This window comes from Sphaerulina musiva, assembly GCF_000320565.1.
Source record: "Sphaerulina musiva SO2202 unplaced genomic scaffold SEPMUscaffold_5, whole genome shotgun sequence".
Classification (NCBI taxonomy): domain Eukaryota; kingdom Fungi; phylum Ascomycota; class Dothideomycetes; order Mycosphaerellales; family Mycosphaerellaceae; genus Sphaerulina; species Sphaerulina musiva.
The window spans coordinates 218,346-237,800 of record NW_016017387.1 but is presented as its reverse complement, the minus strand read 5'-3'; the positions used below and the strand labels follow the sequence as shown (position 1 = coordinate 237,800).

The 19,455-nt window shown below is 51.7% G+C and overlaps 4 protein-coding genes across 4 annotated transcripts; 3 read left to right on the top strand and 1 right to left on the bottom strand.

Moving 5' to 3' along the window:
• Positions 1-1,067: 1,067 nt before the first annotated feature.
• On the top strand, positions 1,068-1,570 carry SEPMUDRAFT_149105 (uncharacterized protein; the record flags this gene model as incomplete). Its single annotated transcript, XM_016905345.1, has 1 exon — positions 1,068-1,570. A coding segment is annotated over exon 1 (474 nt), but the record flags the coding sequence as incomplete, so codon positions are not given.
• Positions 1,571-2,093: 523 nt separating this feature from the next.
• On the bottom strand, positions 2,094-5,155 carry SEPMUDRAFT_149104 (uncharacterized protein). Its single transcript, XM_016905344.1, has 2 exons — positions 4,726-5,155; positions 2,094-4,663 (listed from the first exon to the last, which is right to left on the bottom strand). Exons 1-2 carry the CDS (start codon positions 4,946-4,948, stop codon positions 2,391-2,393), a joined length of 2,496 nt encoding a protein of 831 aa, XP_016760541.1. The 5' UTR covers positions 4,949-5,155; the 3' UTR covers positions 2,094-2,390.
• Positions 5,156-5,640: 485 nt separating this feature from the next.
• On the top strand, positions 5,641-13,663 carry SEPMUDRAFT_133173 (uncharacterized protein). The gene is made up of 2 exons (XM_016902548.1): positions 5,641-8,590; positions 8,742-13,663. Exons 1-2 carry the CDS (start codon positions 5,814-5,816, stop codon positions 13,471-13,473), a joined length of 7,509 nt encoding a protein of 2,502 aa, XP_016760540.1. The 5' UTR covers positions 5,641-5,813; the 3' UTR covers positions 13,474-13,663.
• Positions 13,664-13,881: 218 nt separating this feature from the next.
• On the top strand, positions 13,882-17,421 carry SEPMUDRAFT_149103 (uncharacterized protein). Its single transcript, XM_016905343.1, has one exon. It carries the CDS (start codon positions 13,899-13,901, stop codon positions 17,289-17,291), a length of 3,393 nt encoding a protein of 1,130 aa, XP_016760539.1. The 5' UTR covers positions 13,882-13,898; the 3' UTR covers positions 17,292-17,421.
• Positions 17,422-19,455: the final 2,034 nt, after the last annotated feature.

Genomic DNA, 19,455 nt, shown 5'->3' with positions numbered 1-19,455 from the left:
CTCTCTCTCTCTCTCTCTCTCTCTCTCTCTCTCTCTCTCTCTCTCTCTCTCTCTCTCTCTCTCTCTCTCTCCCTCTTCTACTATATCCCAAATCATCACTTACCTTACACACACAGCTTCACACAAGTACAGCACAACAAAGTCCTCAGTCAGTCAGTCAATCAGTCCCCCACTTCCCTTCACAAGCAATCAAACAAAATCCGGGACGTCGTTGAATAGCCCGCACTACTAGCTTCCAGTATTATAGAAAATGATCAACCGAGATTGCCTTCGTGGAGAGACTGTATATTTGAGGTGGCACAAAAAGAGGGCATTAAGAAGTACAGACGAAGAGATCTGAGATTTGTGGACGCTACGGAAGGGGATTGGATGGTGATATTGCTAAGAAGGATGTACGGATTTGGTGATTGATGACTGATGAGGATGGTGAAGATGAAGAAGAAGAAGACGCTGCTGGGAGGGAGAGGTTCCTGTTTGATATTGCTTGTTGCCTGGAGGAAAAATAGCTATGTGATGAAGGTAGGCTCGTTTATGTTTACGAGCAAGAAGAGAGATATCTATTAGACTTTCTCTGGTGCGACGCGAGCTTCCATTTACTGTAACATAAACAAGTAGACTACTACTAACCGACAGAATAACAGGAGACATGGTAATTCTCCTGTGTGAAGGCAAAGTCGCAAACGCTTCTCGAAGGGTGGGTCAACTTTCTTTCATCCGCCGCCTCGCTTACCAATGTGTATTTAACACGCTGCACAATAGGTATTAGGTACTATATATGAGGCATTGGTGAAGCACAACGCATTTGGTGGGCTAGTGGCAATTATTGTTAATAACTAGTCAGTCTAGTCTAACTCTCAAACACCATCATACGGTATAGGCGAAATGGTATGTTCAGTACAGTATATCCGCCGTGGCTAAACCAAACAAGGATCTACGCTGGAGAATATATACTACGTACAACGCATACATACACCTCTCTCTCACACCGAAGAAGATTATTACCTTACCTAGGTATTGTTATTCTCAAGCACACTCTTTTACAAACATTGCGAGTGAATCGTCATTCAGCAACTACAACCTCAATCATCATCAAGATGCTACTCCCTTCTCCCCCCAAAACACTTGCAGCAGCAATATTACTATCCCTCGCAAGCCACACATCCGCCACCCTCCTCTGGGACGGGCGTCTAAACAACTACACATCCGCCTCCTTCCTCTCCAACTGGTCCTGGTCCAACCCCATCGGCCCCTACCAATACTACATCCACGGCTCCGGCTCCGTCTCCGACTACATTTCCCTCTCACCGACCTACAAAAACCCTCACGACACCAACTCCCTGCGCGGCATCCAACTCAGTATCGACAACACATCCAGTTGGAATGGACAATACATGATGCGGACAGAATTAATTCCGTTTTCGACAACAGCCAAAATCAACGAGTCGAAAGTTTTTTATCATTTTTCGCTTTCGCATACAAATGTGAATCCTCCTTCGATAACGGAAGAACATCAGATTTGTTTTTTTGAATCGCATTTTATGGAGTTGAAATATGGTCCGATTGCTCTTTCTTCTTCTTCCTCAACCAACACCACAACAACCCCAGCACCCAAAACCTCCTCCCTCCTCCACTTCCTAACCTCCAGCACAACCTCCCACTGGAACACCACGCTCCTCCCCGGAATATGGCACAACATCGCCTACGGTATAGATTTCAACTCTCGCACCGTCTCCTTTTACCATTCCGTGGGAGGAGAAGATTTGAAATTGATCGTGGATGCGATTCCCGCTGAGACGTACTCGGATGGGAAAGATTGGCATTTGGGAGTTTTGAGATTGCCCGAGGGAGGCGGTCCTGAGGGGAAGAGGAGTGGAGTTAGAGAGGATTGGAGATTTTCGGGTGTGTGGATTGAAGAGGGGGAGATTACGACGAGGATTGGAGGGGGTGTTGGTGGTTCTTCTTTGGGGAATTCGTCGTGCGTGGAGTAGAATTTTTCTTTTTTGTTTGGTTGTTGATGTTGTGGAGTGGCGAGAGGAAGGGAGGGATGGAAGTTGGAGGGGGAGGAATAATCAAAGAAGTTGACTTTGGGATAGAAATCATCAAGATTGACTGATATGCGGATTTGAAACGGTCTACGAATCTGTCAATCAATCGCCTTTTCTTTTTCTCGCTCTCTCTGTCTCTCTCTCTGACTGTGTCTCCAACATGCTCATAAGCAACAATCAGAAGCTCCGCGATGGTGACATTACTCAATGAATGATGTTTCCAATCCATTTCACGATCTGTTTTTCCGTCTATAACCCCCATGCAAATCACCGCTCTTGTTTTGTCCAAAAATGATCTCGTACGCTCCTCAAATGCCTAGTCATCCTGACCCTCCAAACGCCCTCCTACGAGCTATCATTCCCCAGATCCACGCCTTCGTACAGGTTGTTCCTCGATTGACTGATTCCAGCTCCCGGATCCAGCTTCTGTAGAAATTCCGGTGGAACAGATGGAATATAGCGTCTTTCTCGTTCGCGATTCACACCCCCAAAGCCCGATCCATACGATATGAGCATGTCCGTGCTAGTGGGTAAGTGGAAAGGCAGCAAGAGGGCAGGGTTGAGGAGATTACTTTCGGGAACGTCTTCTTCATTGTCGTAGGTGGGCGTACCCGGTGGCAAGGGAGAAGCGCCATTGCGAGGAGAATTGGGTTGTTGGGCTCCTCCGGGTGTGGTAGGAGTCGATGGAAGCTCTTTGCCAGCACCACTTGTTCGGAACGAAGGGTGCGGTGCTTTGGGTCTACTCTTGACTTCTTCGATATGTCGAAGTGCAGGACGCGTCAGCGATTTCTCGCCAACCTCTGCGCGATAGTGTTTCACGGCATGCAAAAGCTGCTTGATAGATAGATTGGGTAGTTGTTGGAGAGTCGTTTCCATTCCGTCACGATCTTCGCCCATAGAAGAGAAGCATTGAAGCCATTGCAGGAGCTGAACCACAGGGCCTAGATGCCGTCGGGCTGTCTCTACTGTGGGCTCGCCGGTGGCTGTCGTTTCGCCATTGGCATAGTGCTCGGGCTGTCTGTTGTTCGTTCGCGCCCAGTCTTCGAGCATGGAGATATTCATGCGGATCTGCATCGCCTTGGTCCTGGCCAGGTAGCGCTTATTGGACATTATCCGATTGAAGATTTCTGCGCCTAGCCAGTAGTATAGTTGTGACAGTACCTGAGCAATAATCACAGAATGCACATCGTATAGATCTAGCACGAAAAGCGTCGATGATAACAGCGATGTGATGTTCCGCGGCGAAATCTGGGCCTTGCGTTTCGGTGAGGGTGGCCGGAAGCGTTTCTCCATCGGCTCGGGTTTGACGGTATTCTTCTTCTTCAGGAACTTCCACTCGTTCTGAAAGGTGATGTCTTCGAAACCTGGTATCGTCTCGTGGTCCAGCATAGCGGCATCTAGCACCTTGTCCATTCTACGCTCAGCGTCCCGTATGATGAGGATGTAGATCTCGTGGACGAGCTCTGCCATTTGTGCCTGGAACTGCGTCGTGGCTTCTGTCAAGCCCGTATCTTTCTTCAGGTAGTAGAGCAATAGCGTAGCATTGGACAGCCAGAATGCTAGCATGGTCATGTCCCACTGGTTGCGGTCCACGATATCATATATCTTGTCCTGCGCAGTGGCGAGCCAGTCTGTGAGCAGCTCCGCGCTGGAGTGATAGTGTGCGTATCGCGCGCCGAGGAACACAATGTTGGCAGGTACCGGCTTCTGCGTCGCTGATCTTTGCGGTGTCATCTTGGTAATCACCACGTCCAGTATCCGCTCAATGTCGTTCTCAACAAACACAAACATCTGATCATTGAGACACCGTGTCCAGTCGAATTCATCGGTGTCTTCAAAGTCTTCGGGAGATTCTGGGGTCTCGTCCAGACCCAGATTTCCCAAGTCGACTTCCAGGTTGATGGCACTCTCCATCATCATGCGCCGCCTCTGCTCACTTTCTGCCAACTCCTCTTCAAACCGATCTTGTGAGAAGCCCGCGTTGTAGAAGTCGTCCGTCACTCCGACGGTACCAATCCTGTAACCACTGTCCTGTAAGAAGTCTGACATTTCCCCGCCAGGAGGCACAAAGTCCAGAGGCGTCCTTCCGCTCGAAGACTTGACATCGGTGGAGGCTCCATGGTCCAGCAGTATTTTGGCAATATCCTTGTGGGAGTTGGTGATGGCCCACATGAGCGCTGTCCATTGATTCTTGTCCTGGCAATCGACTGTGGCGCCGGCATCTAAGAGTGTCTGTACGACATCCTTGTGTCCAAAGCAGCTTGCATAGACAAGAGGTGGTGTCCCTTCTGCATCCACGCCGTCTATCTGAGTGAACTTCGAGGCCGGTCCCCGCACTAGTCGGTGCACTCTTGCCGAATCGCCGTTGCTTGCGGCCATGAAGAGAAAGTCCTGCAGAGCCTGCGCCTTTTCCTCCCGACTCAGCTTGTCGTCGTGCAAGATGTCATCCTCCTGGCTCTCGGCAGCATCGCTCTGCTTCCGCGCGTGGATAGCCATCATCTCGGCCACGCCCACGTCGTCGTGGCCAAAGTCTCTCTCAAAGGCGTCATCGTCGGGCTCGTTCAAGGAGAGATTGAAAGGTTTCGCAATGGTTGGTGCAGTCAGAAACTGCGATTGGCCTACGGGAATTCATCAACATATGTATGGTACACGTATTACTGCAGCGGTGTCGTGGACGCACCCTGCCATGCATCGTAGTACTCTGTCTCTTGAGGGGGACCATAGCTGTAACTCTGGCGGTCATCCAGTGATCGCGGCAGGTCAGCTGGCAATTCCATCGGCCTTTTCTTCTCCTGTTGCGCTCCGTCTTCGTCCTCCTCTACCACCACCGCCGCCGCCTCGTCGTCGTCGTGCTCGTCGCGCCCGTCATGTCGCCGCCCAACGTGTCCGGCCTCCGCATCCATGGATGAAGAGCTGTTCGCGTGCGCACCGCGCCTCCCCGCTTCATGGGTGCGTGCGTGCGTGCGTGCCTGCTTCGACAGACTGTGGGGTGAACCTCGTAAGGCTGATCACCAGAAGCTGTAGGTACCTGTACCTGACCTGAGGTACATCCAAAGACTCTTGTGGCTCCGCTGGGAAAAAGCGCCGCGATGTCCGGGTATTGGTTTGGTATTGGTGTAATGATTGTTGTGAGACACGGCGGCTTAAGATGTGCATGGCACAATTGAAGCTGCCACTGCAATTGACGTGGGCCACATCAGCTCCAATGTACCGGCTGGTCACGGGATCGTCACGTCCCGCGGATACCGGAAACGCGGTACAGACAGGGATCCGCGCGTGCTAACGGGTAGTAGCGTGGTGGTAGCGTGCGTGCTCACGTACATGTACACATCACAAACACCGACATCGATGTGCGTGCGCCCTCTGCTGACCGAGACGCCTCTCACTCGTAATCCGCCTCCAAGAGCAGAGCACTCCAGTGCAGTCCCAGTGCAAGTGCAGTAACGCAACGCACTGTCAGCTGTGCGTCTGTATGCCCCGACCGAGTCGCTCCTTCCTTCCTCTCTCTCTTACCCCCGCACCACCAGCTCGCTTCCTTCTGTTTCCGTTGCGCTACCACCTACGACTATTCGTGCTCGCGCACTCCCGACCTGACGCCCACGTAACCTCGCCGTCTAGTTCCCTACCATACCTACCACCTACCGACAAACCTACCTACTACCCACCAGCCTAAGGCAGACTCTGCATTTTGCGGCAAAGAGAAAGAGAAAGAGCAAGAGCAGTACTGGGACGACGGCCATGGAACACAGTGGATAATGACAGTCGTGAATGCTCCAGTCGCTTGCAGGCAACATGGATCTTGTGGTGGAGGACGAGGCAGATCGTGTGGGGGAGGACGAAGCAGATCGTGTGGTCGAGGACGAGGCACAAGTGGCTTCTATCAGGCGTTTCTTCGAGCGCCTCCGCGAAGACGTGCCGGGCTACGAGTTCAGCGACGAGGTCCCACCATTCCATTCCTCCTACGACAATTGGCACTTCTTCGGCCGCAAGAAGAATGCGAAAGCTACAGCAGCAGGAGCAGCAAGCCGGAAGTCCAGCCTGTCTGCTGTAACCGACTCGCGGCCGCCATCTGTCCGCACGAGATCCGATTACGATGCTGCCACGCCCGACGAGGAGCAGGAGCAGCCTATTTGGGTGGTGGGACGTTTGTCGAAGCAGATCCTGCGGCTGGAGCGCGAGTTCAAGCTATGTCAGCAGCTGTTCCAAACTGCTGAGGACCACAAGCACTTTGTCAGGCCCATCAGCCTCTTGAGACTCCCTGCGCGCCAGCCGGGAGATGTGCCGCTCTGCATTTCCATCGTGGAAGCACCAGGCAAAGACTATTTGCAAGACCTCGTCAATCTCGGCTCGGATTTCTACGGTGGGGTCCCCGGTTCGCAGCAGATACAGCATCGAGAGCAGGTCCCACTGTTGACCTTCCTGGACTTCGCCATTGGCGCCAGCGAATGTCTCGAGATTCTACATCATGGCTCGGATATTGTGCATGGCGAGATTCGAGGCGATGCCTTTCACTACAACAAAGATACTGGCACCGTGCGCATGATCAATTTCGGATCTGGTGTGAGAAGCTTCGAACATGGCCTGACTTCGGCCAACTGGACCACGTTGATGTCGCAACGAGGAGTCGAGCACCGACTACAATTCATAGCTCCAGAGCAGACGGGCCGTCTGCCCGCTGAGCCTGATGCGCGAACCGATATCTACTCACTGGGAATACTGTTCTGGACAATGCTGACTGGGCAGCCACCATTCGAGGGCAAGTCGCCTCTTGATGTAATGCAGAACGTACTAGGGCGTCGAATACCGCTAGCCTCGTCGATTCGCACGGACGTGCCCGATGTCTTGTCTAGGCTGATACAGAAGATGACAGCTCGGAACATGGACGATCGCTACAACTCCACAACAGGGGTCAAGCACGACCTGCAGAAGCTGAAGAAGATTCTCACAGATGGCGACCAAGAAGCTCTTGCTTCTTTCAAACTGGCGGAAAAGGATGTATCGTGCTTTTTTGTTCTGCCGTCAAATCTCGTGGGACGCGAAGAGCAACGTGCCAAGATTATCGAAGTGATCGAGAGAGCAGCCGCCAAAGCAGCCCGCTCCACGCTCTCCCGAAAGGCACTGTACTCTCTGAGCTCGACAGGCTCGTCTGTGATATCTAGCGATCCGCAGATCGCGAATCTTCTAGATGACATTAGTGACAGCACATCCTCTACCGATCGCGAGCGAACTGACAACCACCTGACGTCGATCCCAGAAGCAATACCATCCGAGCAACGGATGTACAGGACGTCGCTGGACTACCCCGATCGAACAGCTCGCACTGGAAGTACAGTGTCTCCGGCAGCCTCAATCAATGAAGATGGCGGACTGACAAGCCAAGGATACAAAGATACCTCATATGATAGCCATGGATCCGGCACTAGTGGTAACAGAGAGGGCTCAGAGAGTCTATTCAGGACCATGTCAAGCTACCAGCTGGGCAGCATGACCTCCGAGCCAAGCTCACTCCTGCGAACTGCACAAAAGATCAAAAGGAAAGGCAGAACAGAGATCATCAGCATTTGTGGTCAAGCAGGTTTTGGAAAGTCTGCCCTGGTTCAGAGCGTTCAGGTCCGCGCAAGGAAGTATGGCTACTTCGCCACAGCAAAATTCGATCCGGTACGAAAGGCCCCATTCGACCCTGTAGTGAGGGTCATGTCTTCACTATTCAGACAAATATTTTCCGAGAATGATGTCAGCACACCATTCCATGAGAACGTGAGGACATTTGTAAAACCATATTGGGGTATCCTCCATACCTATCTAGACTTACCTGTGTGGTTGTTAGCCCCCACGATTAATGGCAAGATGGCAGCCAGCCAAGGGCCATCAGAGATGCGCTCAGCCCATGGACAGCTCGAAAGGCCACCGGAGCGCAAGACGTGTAATGCAGCTAGTACACAGGAATGGCTTCGCTCAGGGGGCTCCAGCAAATCCTCGCGGTTTATGTCGATCTTCCTGGATGTACTTCGGCTGCTTGCCGTGCAGAAGTTCGCTTGTTTCTGCCTGGATGACATACAGTTTGCAGATCCCGAGAGCCTGGAACTGCTGCAAATCATCGTCAAGAGCCACATTCCCCTCGTGCTTATGCTCACATACCGAGAAGAAAAACCGATAACTCCTGCGGTTGCGAAACTTCTTGAAAAGGCCACCAGAGTTGACGTTGGGCCTTTCTCGGACAACCAATTGACTGAGTACGTCTCGCAGACACTTCACAGACCGGCTGAATATGTCACTCCACTGGTGGCAATCATCCACGAGAAGACACAGGGCTCGCCGTTCTTCGTTCGTGAGATGTTGGACTCTGCATATCGCAAGAAGTGCATATACTATTGCTGGAAATGTGGGCATTGGGAGTTTAGTCTTGACAGACTGTTTGCGGAGTTCTCAACGCCTGATGCAGGTAAATTCTCGACCGACGACTTTATTCTGCGACGCATGAAAGAACTTGCAATTGATGCTCAAACTGTGCTTGCATGGGCTGCTATCATAGGCAATAGCTTCAGGTATGTTATCAGGACATCCCCCATCGAGGCACGAGATCCTGCCAAGACAGTACCAATTAAATTGGACGGCGGCGTGCCCGATATTCCTGCCAACGATCGCACACTTTCGGATCGCATTTGACGAAACGTACTGACCTGTGGATTACTATAGCTTCAAGGTCGTTCGCCGCCTTATGAGCTGTGCTTGCTCCGAACTGTCTCCTCAGCCGCTGATACCTCCTCAATCCAAAGACGCCGTGGCCGGTCTACAGACTGCACTGGCATCGTTTGTTGTCATGCCGACTGACGATGAAGACCGTTTCAAGTTCAGTCATGACCGATATATTGCTGCAGCAGATTCTTTGTGCAAGGACTACGTCCGAGAGGAGATGCACTACGTTGTGGCCTCATCAATGATGAAACATAGCCCCTACGACCCAGTCAGTCAGCCGAGTGTGGTCCTATTCGAGCAAGCACGACACATCTGCAAAGGTGTTGATGCCATCAAACTTCGTGTGCCCGTAAAGACTGCATATCGTGAGCTACTATACCAGGCAGCTGAAACTGCGAGGGAGTCTGGGGCGAGAACTTCTAGTCTCTACTACTTCAAGGTTTGCCTCGACATCCTCCCGGAGAACCCATGGGCTGACAAGACTGGCGACGCAAGCTATTCCGAAACACTTAGCCTCCATATACGAGCAGCAGAAGCGTTGGGGTATGCTGGCGATCACGAGACAGCATCGAAGCTGTTGACGGCTGTGTTCGAGCATGCCCTCAACGCAACAGACAAGGCGCCTGCAGCTATCATTCTTGGTCGCATGCACGTTCAGAAAGGTGACAGCAAGATGGCGTTCGATGTACTCAAGCGAGCTCTCGCTGATCTGGGCTTGAGCATCGAAGAAAAGTCCTTGGAAGAGTGTGACGAGGAGTTCCAGAGTCTTCTACCACGTCTGAAAGAAAACCCACCAGACTTCACAGGCGTAGACCCGAAAGATATTGACAGGAGTTTGTCCACGCTCGCCGCATTGCTAACCGAGATCCAACTTGCAGCATTCTGGACCGACCACGTCCTCTACTATAACGTGACACTGGCCATCTTGAAGGTGTATCTGGAACGTGGTATGTTTAGTGCAGTGGCTCTCGGCTATGTGAACATGGCTGCCATCATCATCTGGCGCTTCAGTATGATTGACATCGCCATGGAGTTGGGCAGCCATGCCTGCCAAGTGTTAGAGTTCTTCGATCAAGAGCAGTACACCATTGGACGCGTATTGACGCTCTACGCAGCCTTCCTCGGCCATATGCAATTCGATTTTGCCGGGAACTTCAAATTTCTCAACAGGGCGTTGGATGCTGCCTCCAGCGCGGGAGATAAGATCGCGCACCTCCTCAATATTGGCACTTCAGCTGCCTACCGCCTGTGGGCATCGGAGAATCTCGCAGAGACAGAGGCTTACATCATCTCGGTGGGCGACGAATTCCCAGACTGGCAAGAAAACTTGCGTGGAGGTGTCTTCTTAGTGAGCACTCGACAAATGGTCCGTGCTCTGGCTGGCAAGACCAACTACAAATCGGCATCGGAAGTTCTGAGCGATTGCAGTCACTCAAGCAATGATTACATCAAATTCATCAAGGCGAAGGCTTCGAATCCTGAAAGACCACTCTCGATATACATGGCCCACCAGCTCCAGGCGTTGTACCGCTTTGGTTACTATCATGAGGCAGTGGTGCTCGGAGAACGACTGCTGCCGATGACGGATGGCTTGATGTGCATGCGATACCGTTACTCCGTCATGTTCTATCATGCACTCGCCATGATTGCGTGCATTCGCGAAAATCCTGTCCGGCCGGACCGGGAAGAACTGATGGCGAAAGTGATGCACTATCGAGCACTGATCGAGATTATGGCGGCGATCAACAATGCCAATTATGTGACACATCTTTCGTTATTGAATGCTGAGATTGCAGACATTCAGCAGGACTACGATCACGTCCTCACACACTACGAGAAAGCTGTCGACCACGCGTTGGTGTCGAATGTGACTCTGGACGAAGCCTTGGCACTGGAGCAGTACGCGGACTGGCTGGTGAGAAGAGGCTCTGCTCGGCCTGGGCGTGGCATCATTCTCGATGCGATATCTGCCTACCGCCGAGTCGGAGCATTTGGCAAAGCGGACCACGTCAAGGACAAGTACGAGTATCTGCTCTATGGGACCCGCAGTCTTTCCAATGTCGACACCGGCACCCAGACGGTCAACGATGCTTCGACAAGTGCGCCATACGCCTACAAACTGGAGAGAATAGCCAGTCACCAGGCGAGCCAGACTCCAGCAGATAGGACTGAGGAGTGGCTCGAGCCCACATCGGGTCAGTCTCGTCTCACGTCCAGCATTCGTGACAGCATGAACAGAGAGCCACCAGCTGCGCTGTCGTCGGCCGTGGGGTTGGACATGATCGACCTCGCGGGAATTCTAGAGTCAAGTCAGCTACTCTCATCGGAGCTGAATGTTGACAGACTGTTATCCAAGCTTACAGACATCATCGTAGACTCAGCAGGTGCAGAACTTGTTGGTCTGGTGGTGGAGAACGACCAAGGAGAGTGGTGTGTAGCATCTGTTGGTACACCTGATGATATCGAAGCTCCTGCGATGGGCATTCCACTTGCCGAGATCCAAGATCCAGTAGCGAAACAAGTCACGATGTATGTCTTGCGATTCAAGGAGGAGGTTTTCCTTCGACAGGTCTTGGACGACGAGCGCTTCTCAAATGTGCCCGACTCGTGGCTGGAACAGAATCCAGATGGAGCCAGCATGGTCTCGATCCCGATCTTACATGGTGAGAATGTACTGCTGGGAAGTCTCTACTGTCAAGCGCCACCAAACACCTTCACCGAGCGGACAGTGACATTGCTGAAGCTGCTCGTCAACCAGATTGCCATCTCCATTGCCAATGCATTGCTGTTCAAGCGAGCGGAGAGAGTACAGGCCAGCAATGCCAGCATGCTCATCGTACAAAAGCAAGCTCTTGCCCAGGCCCAGGAACAAGAGAAGAAAGCGAAGGCGGCCGAGGCGGAGGCGAAGGAAATGGTAAGACTGAAAGACGAAGCAGCAAAAGCGAAATCCATGTTCCTGGCCAACGTATCACATGAGCTCAGAACACCATTGAATGGTGTGATTGGCATGTCCGAGATGCTCAAAGCCACGCCCCTCAACCGGGAGCAGGAGGAGCATGCTGACAGTATTCGAGTGTGTGCGGACACGTTGCTTAGTGTGATCAACGACATCCTGGACTTCTCGAAGCTCGAAGCAGGCAAGATGCAGGTTTTCAGCGTGCCGTTGAGCTTGACAGAAACCATCACGGAGGTTGTGAGAGCGCTGTCGTACACGAACATTGAGCGAAACCTGGTCACCAAGACTGAACTGCATCTTGACAAGGAACTGGTCGTCATGGGTGATCCCGTCAGACTGCATCAGATTCTGATGAATTTGATGTCGAATGCGTACAAGTTCACTGCGCGAGGTACCGTCACAGTGCATGCAAAGGTCGATCGCGAGGACGCAGAGTCCATCACAGTCACAACTTCAGTACAGGACACTGGCATTGGCATCACAGAGGAGCAACAGAAGAAGCTCTTCTTGCCATTCTCGCAAGCGGATTCCAGCACCGCACGAAGCTACGGCGGCACAGGACTCGGCCTATCCATTTGCAAAGCCATTCTCGAAAACGTCATGAAAGGGCAAATCTGGCTGGAAAGCACGCCCAATGTCGGTACCAAGGTCTCCTTCCGGCTCTCGTTCAAGAAAGTGAATGCTTCTGACTTGCACGAGCAAAGTGGCACTGCGCCTCACGGACGCGAAGCGGATCCCATGGCCATCTTCACCCCACCAGCAGCAGATGACGGACCGGGCGCACGGGCTGTGGTCAGTTTGCAAGGCATTCCGCGCGATCAACTCAAGGTCTGTATCGCCGAAGACAACCCTATCAACCAGAAAATCGCCATCAATTTCGTGAAGAAGCTGGGCTTTAGCTGCGAAGCGTATGGCGACGGACAACAAGCCGTCGACGCCTTGACTCGAGCTTCCGAAGATAATCGTCCCTTCCATCTAGTGCTTATGGACGTGCAGATGCCCGTCCTGGATGGCTACAACGCCACGCGAGAGATCCGAAAACATCCTGATCCACGTGTCCGCGATATTCTTGTGATTGCCATGACGGCTTCTGCGATTCGTGGAGATCGAGAGAAATGTCTTGAAGCCGGCATGAACAATTATCTGGCGAAACCGGTCCGCGCGGATACGTTGAAGCAAATGTTGGAGAGTTACTTACATCAGCCGAGGAAGGACATGCCGAACCTGCAGGATGAGGCAAACAGGCTTGTCGAGAATGTTGAGAATGAGGAGGCTAGGCAACAGCATCATCTCCAACAGCAGCAGCAGCAACAGCAGAATGCCAGTCGGAACGGAAAGGAGAACGCGAAGAGTAATAACGCTACTGCTGGTACTGGAGGAATTGGTTCGAGATTGCCGGAACTGACTAAGAGTGGTGATCTCCGTCGTCAAGCTCCGCAGAGGCCACGCAGTGCGCAAAGAGCTACGGCTATACATCTTTCGCCCGAGGAGATGATACCCAAGCCGAAGGCTTCTTCGTCGTCGTCTTCTTCTGGTTCTTCTTCGTCTTCGACATCCTCGACACGGGCCGGTCAAGATCCGTCCATGAAGGAGCAGTTGAAGCTGGTTGATCGGCAGATCAAAGAGTTGAGGGATCGGCCGAGTAGAGCTGGTAGTGTCAGTCCTGCGCCCCCGTTGAAGGACAGAAGTGGCTCTGGTGGAGAGAACGCTAAGCGAGGGAGTACGGACGGGAGGAAGGATGGTGTTGAGGGTGGAGGAGAGGATGGAGGACAGTGAGAAGCGGAAAGGAGCATCGAGACAGGTTTTCAACGATTTTGTGCTTGAGGGACTGTTTTCTCTCGCCTTTTCTGGGACCACAAGACGACGAGCAACACACAGAGGAGCGCAGGATGGGCCACAGAACTGGCAGATGGTGCATATAAATATATCGAAAGCATGGATCAGGTTGTGCATAATGTAAAGCGTGCGGTGGGGGGTGCCCTGCCCTTACATAATGTACATTGTTTGCTTGCTCACGACATTGATGAGCTGTTAATCAAAGTTCGTCAATGCCAATGCATGTAAATGGAGTGGGGTCCTCAATGCCGTCATCACGACAGATTTCCCTCTCTGCCTCCATGTTCAGGTGAAGTTCTCCCGAAAGACCTCAACCAGGGCTGTTAGAACAGAGACGGGAGAAAAGGACAAGACCACACCAGACAATGAAACAACGCTTCTCGTCCCTCGACGTCAAAGTCATCGCCCACGAACTCAACGCCTCCCTCACCTCCCTCCGCCTCTCCAACGTCTACGACCTCAGCTCCCGCATCTTCCTCCTCAAATTCCAAAAACCCGACCAGATCCGCCACCAACTCATCGTCGACTCCGGTTTCCGCTGTCATCTCACCCAATTCGTGCGAGCCACTGCCGCCCAACCTTCCCCCTTTGTCGCTCGCCTGCGCAAGTTCTTGCGAACGAGACGATGTGTGAGTGTGCGACAGATTGGGACAGATCGCGTGATTGAGCTGTGTTTTTCACATGCGGAAGGCGTGTATAGACTGTTTTTGGAGTTTTATGCAGGCGGGAATGTCATTTTGACTGATCATGAATATCATATTTTGGGACTGTTGAGGAGTGTGAATGAGGGGGAGGAGCATGAGCAGTATCGCGTGGGGTTGAAGTATGACTTGGAAAAGAGGCAGAATTATGCTGGGGAGGGGGTGCCCGATTTGACTAAAGTTTGGTTGAAAGAGGCGTTGCAGAGGACGGCGACGAAGTTGGTGGAGCAGGCGAATCGGGAGGCCAGTAAGAAGAAAGTCGTGAAGAAGAAGAAGGGGGACTCGTTGAGGAAGGCCTTGGCTGTTACGACCACGCAGTTTCCGCCGGTGTTGCTGGATCATGCGATTTTTGTGGCAAAGGTGGATCGGGAGTTGGAGGCGCAGCAGGTGGTGGATAGTGAGGAGTTGTTGGATCAAGTGCTGAGTGCTTTGAGAATAGCGGAGGGAGTGATGGAGGATATCACGAGCCAGCCGATCGCGAAGGGTTATATTCTGGCTCAGCGGAAGAAGGGAATGGCGACACCAGAGAAGGCGGAGGAAGAGGGTGAGGAGGAGGGTCGCGATGCGGACAGTACGAGTGGGCTCATGTACGACGACTTCCACCCCTTCAAGCCTGCGCAACTGGCTGAAGATCCGGCGAATGTGTTTCTCGAGCACGAGGGCTTCAATATCGCAGTGGACGAGTTCTTTTCGTCTATCGAAGGCCAGAAGCTGGAATCGAAATTGGCCGAGAAGCAAGAGAGTGCAAGAAAGAGGATCGAGCATGCGAAAAAAGAGCAGGAACAGCGCATCAATGGGTTGCAGCAGGTGCAGGAATTGCATGTACGTAAAGCACAAGCCATCGAAGCCAACGTGGAGCGCGTCGAAGAAGCTACTGCTGCTGTCAACGGGTTGATTGCACAAGGCATGGATTGGGAAGATATTGGTCGTCTGATCGAACAAGAGCAGAAGCGACATAACCCCGTGGCGGAGCTGATCAAGCTCCCGCTGAAGCTTCATGAAAATACCATGACATTGTTGCTCTCCGAGCTCGGTGCCGATGATGAGGACGAAGAAGCCAATGAGACTGATAGCGAGCCTTCGGATAGCGAAGACGAGGGCACGAACGCAGCTCAAGTCAAGCACGACGCGAAGCGGCTGACCATTGACATCGACTTGGCGGGATCTGCTTGGGTCAACGCGCGACAGTACTACGACCAGAAACGTACTGCGGCTGTCAAGCAAGAAAAGACGGTACTGGCTTCGAAGAAAGCCATCAAATCGACTGAGCAGAAGGTCATGGCTACTTTAAAGAAGGACCTCAAACAGGAGAAGGACGTGCTCAGGCCGGTACGGAAACAGTTCTGGTTCGAAAAATTCATCTATTTCGTCTCATCGGACGGTTACCTTGTTCTCGCTGGCAAAGATGCGCAGCAGAATGAGATTCTATACCGCCGCTATCTGAAAAAGGGTGATGTGTATATCCACGCCGACCTTGACGGTGCTGCGAGTGTGATTATCAAGAACAAGCTCAATCCAGAAGATCCCATACCTCCGTCTACACTGGCACAAGGAGGAGATCTGGCTGTTTGTACATCGAGCGCGTGGGACAGCAAGGCCGTCATGTCTGCTTGGTGGGTGAACGCTGATCAAGTCTCGAAGACTGCACCAACTGGGGAGTATCTCGCCGCAGGAGGGTTTATAGTTCGCGGCAAGAAGAACTTTCTCCCTCCTGCGAAACTCCTCCTAGGCTTCGGAGTCATGTTTCAGATCAGCGAGGAGAGCAAAGCACAACATGTCAAGCACCGTTTGGAACTCCCTCGGCAGAATAGCTACATGGCCACGCCGGATTTGACGGAAGCAGAAACGGCGGTGGACTCGTCTGTTGCAGGAGGATCTGACGATGATGATGATGACTTTCCAGATGCCGCTGCTCCTGCACCCAAGATCGAAGATGACGATGATGATGACTTTCCCGACGTGGCGAATGAGGCGGGCGATGTCTCCAGTGATGAGTCGCCGATTCAGCAACGAAGAAGGACATATGGTGAGCAGGAGAACGATGATGATGATGATGATCAGGACGATTCGCTGCGACCTGCGCCCAGAAATCCGTTGCAGTCAATGGGACCTGGTCCTTCTGCTACTAAACTCGAGCAAGATGATACACATGATGAGGAGGAGGGAGATGCAGAGTCGGAACACGGTGAAGCTGCTCAAACCAATACGACACCCGAAGATGAACACGACACTCCGGATCAGGACGAGCAACCAGCACAACCCCAGCTTTCCAATAAAGAGCGCAAGGAATTGGCGAGGATCCAAAAAGGCAAACCAGCTCAGCCTGCGCTTCCGAGCCAAAAACCTGCACGTGGACAGCGAGGCAAAAAGAAGAAGATTGCAACCAAGTATGCGAATCAAGACGAAGAGGATCGTGCGTTAGCCATGCAACTTCTCGGGAGCAAAGCGGCGGATGAACGACGCGAGGCTGAGGCAGCCATCAAGGTGGAAAAGAAAGAAACCGAAGAAGAAGCCCGCGCTCGACGGAAGGCCCAGCACGAACGTGCGCAGCAAAAGGGCCTCGAAGCCGAAGAGTTGCGCAAATTGAACCTCGAGGACGACGATGGAAACGATTCTTCCCATGCGGGAACTTCTACAGCTGAGATCAACACCATCCTCGACTCTCTCATCGGTCAACCAATACCTGGTGATGTCCTCCTCGAAGCCATACCCACTGTAGCGCCCTGGGCAGCTCTAGCGCGATACAAGTATAAAGTGAAGCTGCAACCGGGACAGCAGAAGAAAGGAAAAGCCACGAGGGAGATTCTGAGCAAGTGGATGAGAGATGCGTATGATGAGCGAAAACTCGATCGTAGTGAGAAGGATACGGAGAGGATTTGGCCGAGAGAGGCGGAACTGATCAAGGCGTGGAGGGAGGTGGAGGTGATTGGTGTGATTCCTGTCAAGAGCGTGAGGGTAGTCATGTCTGGTGGTGGTGCTGGAGAGGGCAAGGGAAAAGGTGGTGGCGCTCGAGGTGGAAAGGGTGGACGAGGAGGGAAAGGTAGTAAGAGGAGGTAGATGGACGACGACATCTCAGGTAGGTAGGTAGGTAGGAAAAGAGAGGCAGATCTTCCCATCCATTCTTTTCTCCTAGCGACCTGTCCTACCTATCCTATTCTACCTCATCCTACAAAGCCTAGTCCGACAGAAAAATAAAAACCAAAAACCAAAAACCAAAAAAAGAAACGGGCAACAGCAAACTACCCAACATCTTTTCTTACTTTCCTTTTCCCATCTTCTCCTCCTTTCTTCACGATCTCCAAATATCTTTGGTCGATCGCCACCACCATCCCCATCGTCATTGGAAATTTGAATTTCAATGATGTTTCGCTGAGAGCATGCATGCATAAGCTACCCTCACACCTCACATCTTGTGTACCTTACACTTTCCACGTACTTACTCATACCGTAGGTAAAGATACCTTATGTACCTTTACCTTCCTACAAAGTACTCTTTTCGTCGTCGTCGTCATTGCCAACACACAACACACATACAACATACGGGATAGGACAGGCAAGCAGGTGGGCACACTGCTGGGCTGGGCTGGTAGGTAGGAAAAGTAGATAGGTAAGGTAGGTGGGTACCTACATACCTAGAGGTAGGCTGGGCTGGTAGAAAGGAAAGTATGTATGTATGTATGTAAATAATGCAAGGCAGGCAGAGGAAAAGGAAAAGCAGGACATTGAATGCCAAGTATACCTGGGTACGGTAAGATAGGTGGGTAGGTAGGTAGGTAGGTAGGTGGAGAGAGGCCAGATATAGTCAGAGCGAGTGAGTGAGTGAGTGAGGGTATGGGAAGGTGTTGTTGGGAAGGTATGGATAAGGTGAGAAACTGAATGTAAGGTGAGGTAAGGTGAGGTGAGCGTGTTGGTGAAGGTACATGTAGGTGGAGGGTATGGTATATAATTTTATTGATCGACTGATGATTTTTTTTAGACCTACATTGCATATACATTTCAAAACTGTGAGGTATATGTACCATGCAACGGATACCGTTATGCGTAAAAAAGGTAAAAGGTACCTGCTTGTTGATGTTGTTTGTTGTTTGTTGTTTTGTTGTTTTTGTTGTCGTGATCGTTTGATCTTTCTCCACTCTCTCCTCTTCCTCCCCCTCCCTCCTGGGAAGTAGGTAGGTAGAGTAGAGTAAGGTAGATAGTACATACGTTACTGTAGGTAGCTTACCACATACAGTACTCTCCGTAGGGCGTAGACAGACTAATAGAAACGAGAGGTACCTTACAAAGCAAAAGAGGAGGAGTAAGATAAATCCGACCCGGCCGAGAGACGAGACGTCCCACGACCGGACATACGGACCAAACGAAAGTCCGAAACCAGGTCTAGCCTAGGAGGTACCTCCTACACAGCCTCTCTCAACAAGACGCACGAAAAAGAAAAAAAGTTTAAAGGAGAAACTGTAATCCCGATATGGAAAAACTTGTGGTCCGGTTAGAGTCTTAGGGAGGGGAGGGGTTGGCGGAAAGCTAAAACAGGAGACGAGGGAAAAGAGAGAGAGAGAGAGAGACCGAGAGAGGGGAATCCTTGTCACGTCGACGGGTTGGTGGTGAGGTTGTTGTTGTTGTTGCTGTTGTTTTTCTTCATTGGTCATTGGTCATTGGTGAATGAAGAAGGAGGAGGAGGAGGATAAGGAGGATAAGGAGGAAGAGGAAGAGGGGATGGGGGAATGGGAGGAGGGGGAAAAGTAGTTCCAGCAGGATTGGTTTAGGGTCACTGTAGGGGTATATCGTATATTGTCGTGTGCGTGTGCGTGTGCGTGACTGCGTGTATGGCATGTGTGTGTCACCATGTGCAGTCCATGTGTACATACATACATACGTGCGTGTAACGTGTAACGTGTAGCATGTGCATGTACGTGCGTAGGTATGCGTGAGCAAGTGCGCATGTTGCATTGTGTAGGTAGCGGGCCAAAAAAAAAAGATCCTTGTAGAAACCAGAAAAGAAAAACAAACCCCAAGAAAAAAATACCTAATGCAAAAAACGAAAAAATAAAAGATTAAAAAAAAATATATGAAATTCTCTACAAAGTGGGTTGTATACATTCGTGTTAGCTTGCCTGGTGGAAGCCAAGCTGGACCCACTTGTGCGAGAGGGCTGTTTTACACTTTTTTCTTCTTCGGAAGGGGGGCCAGGGGGGTCAGGGGGTAGGGGGGAGAAGGGAGAAGG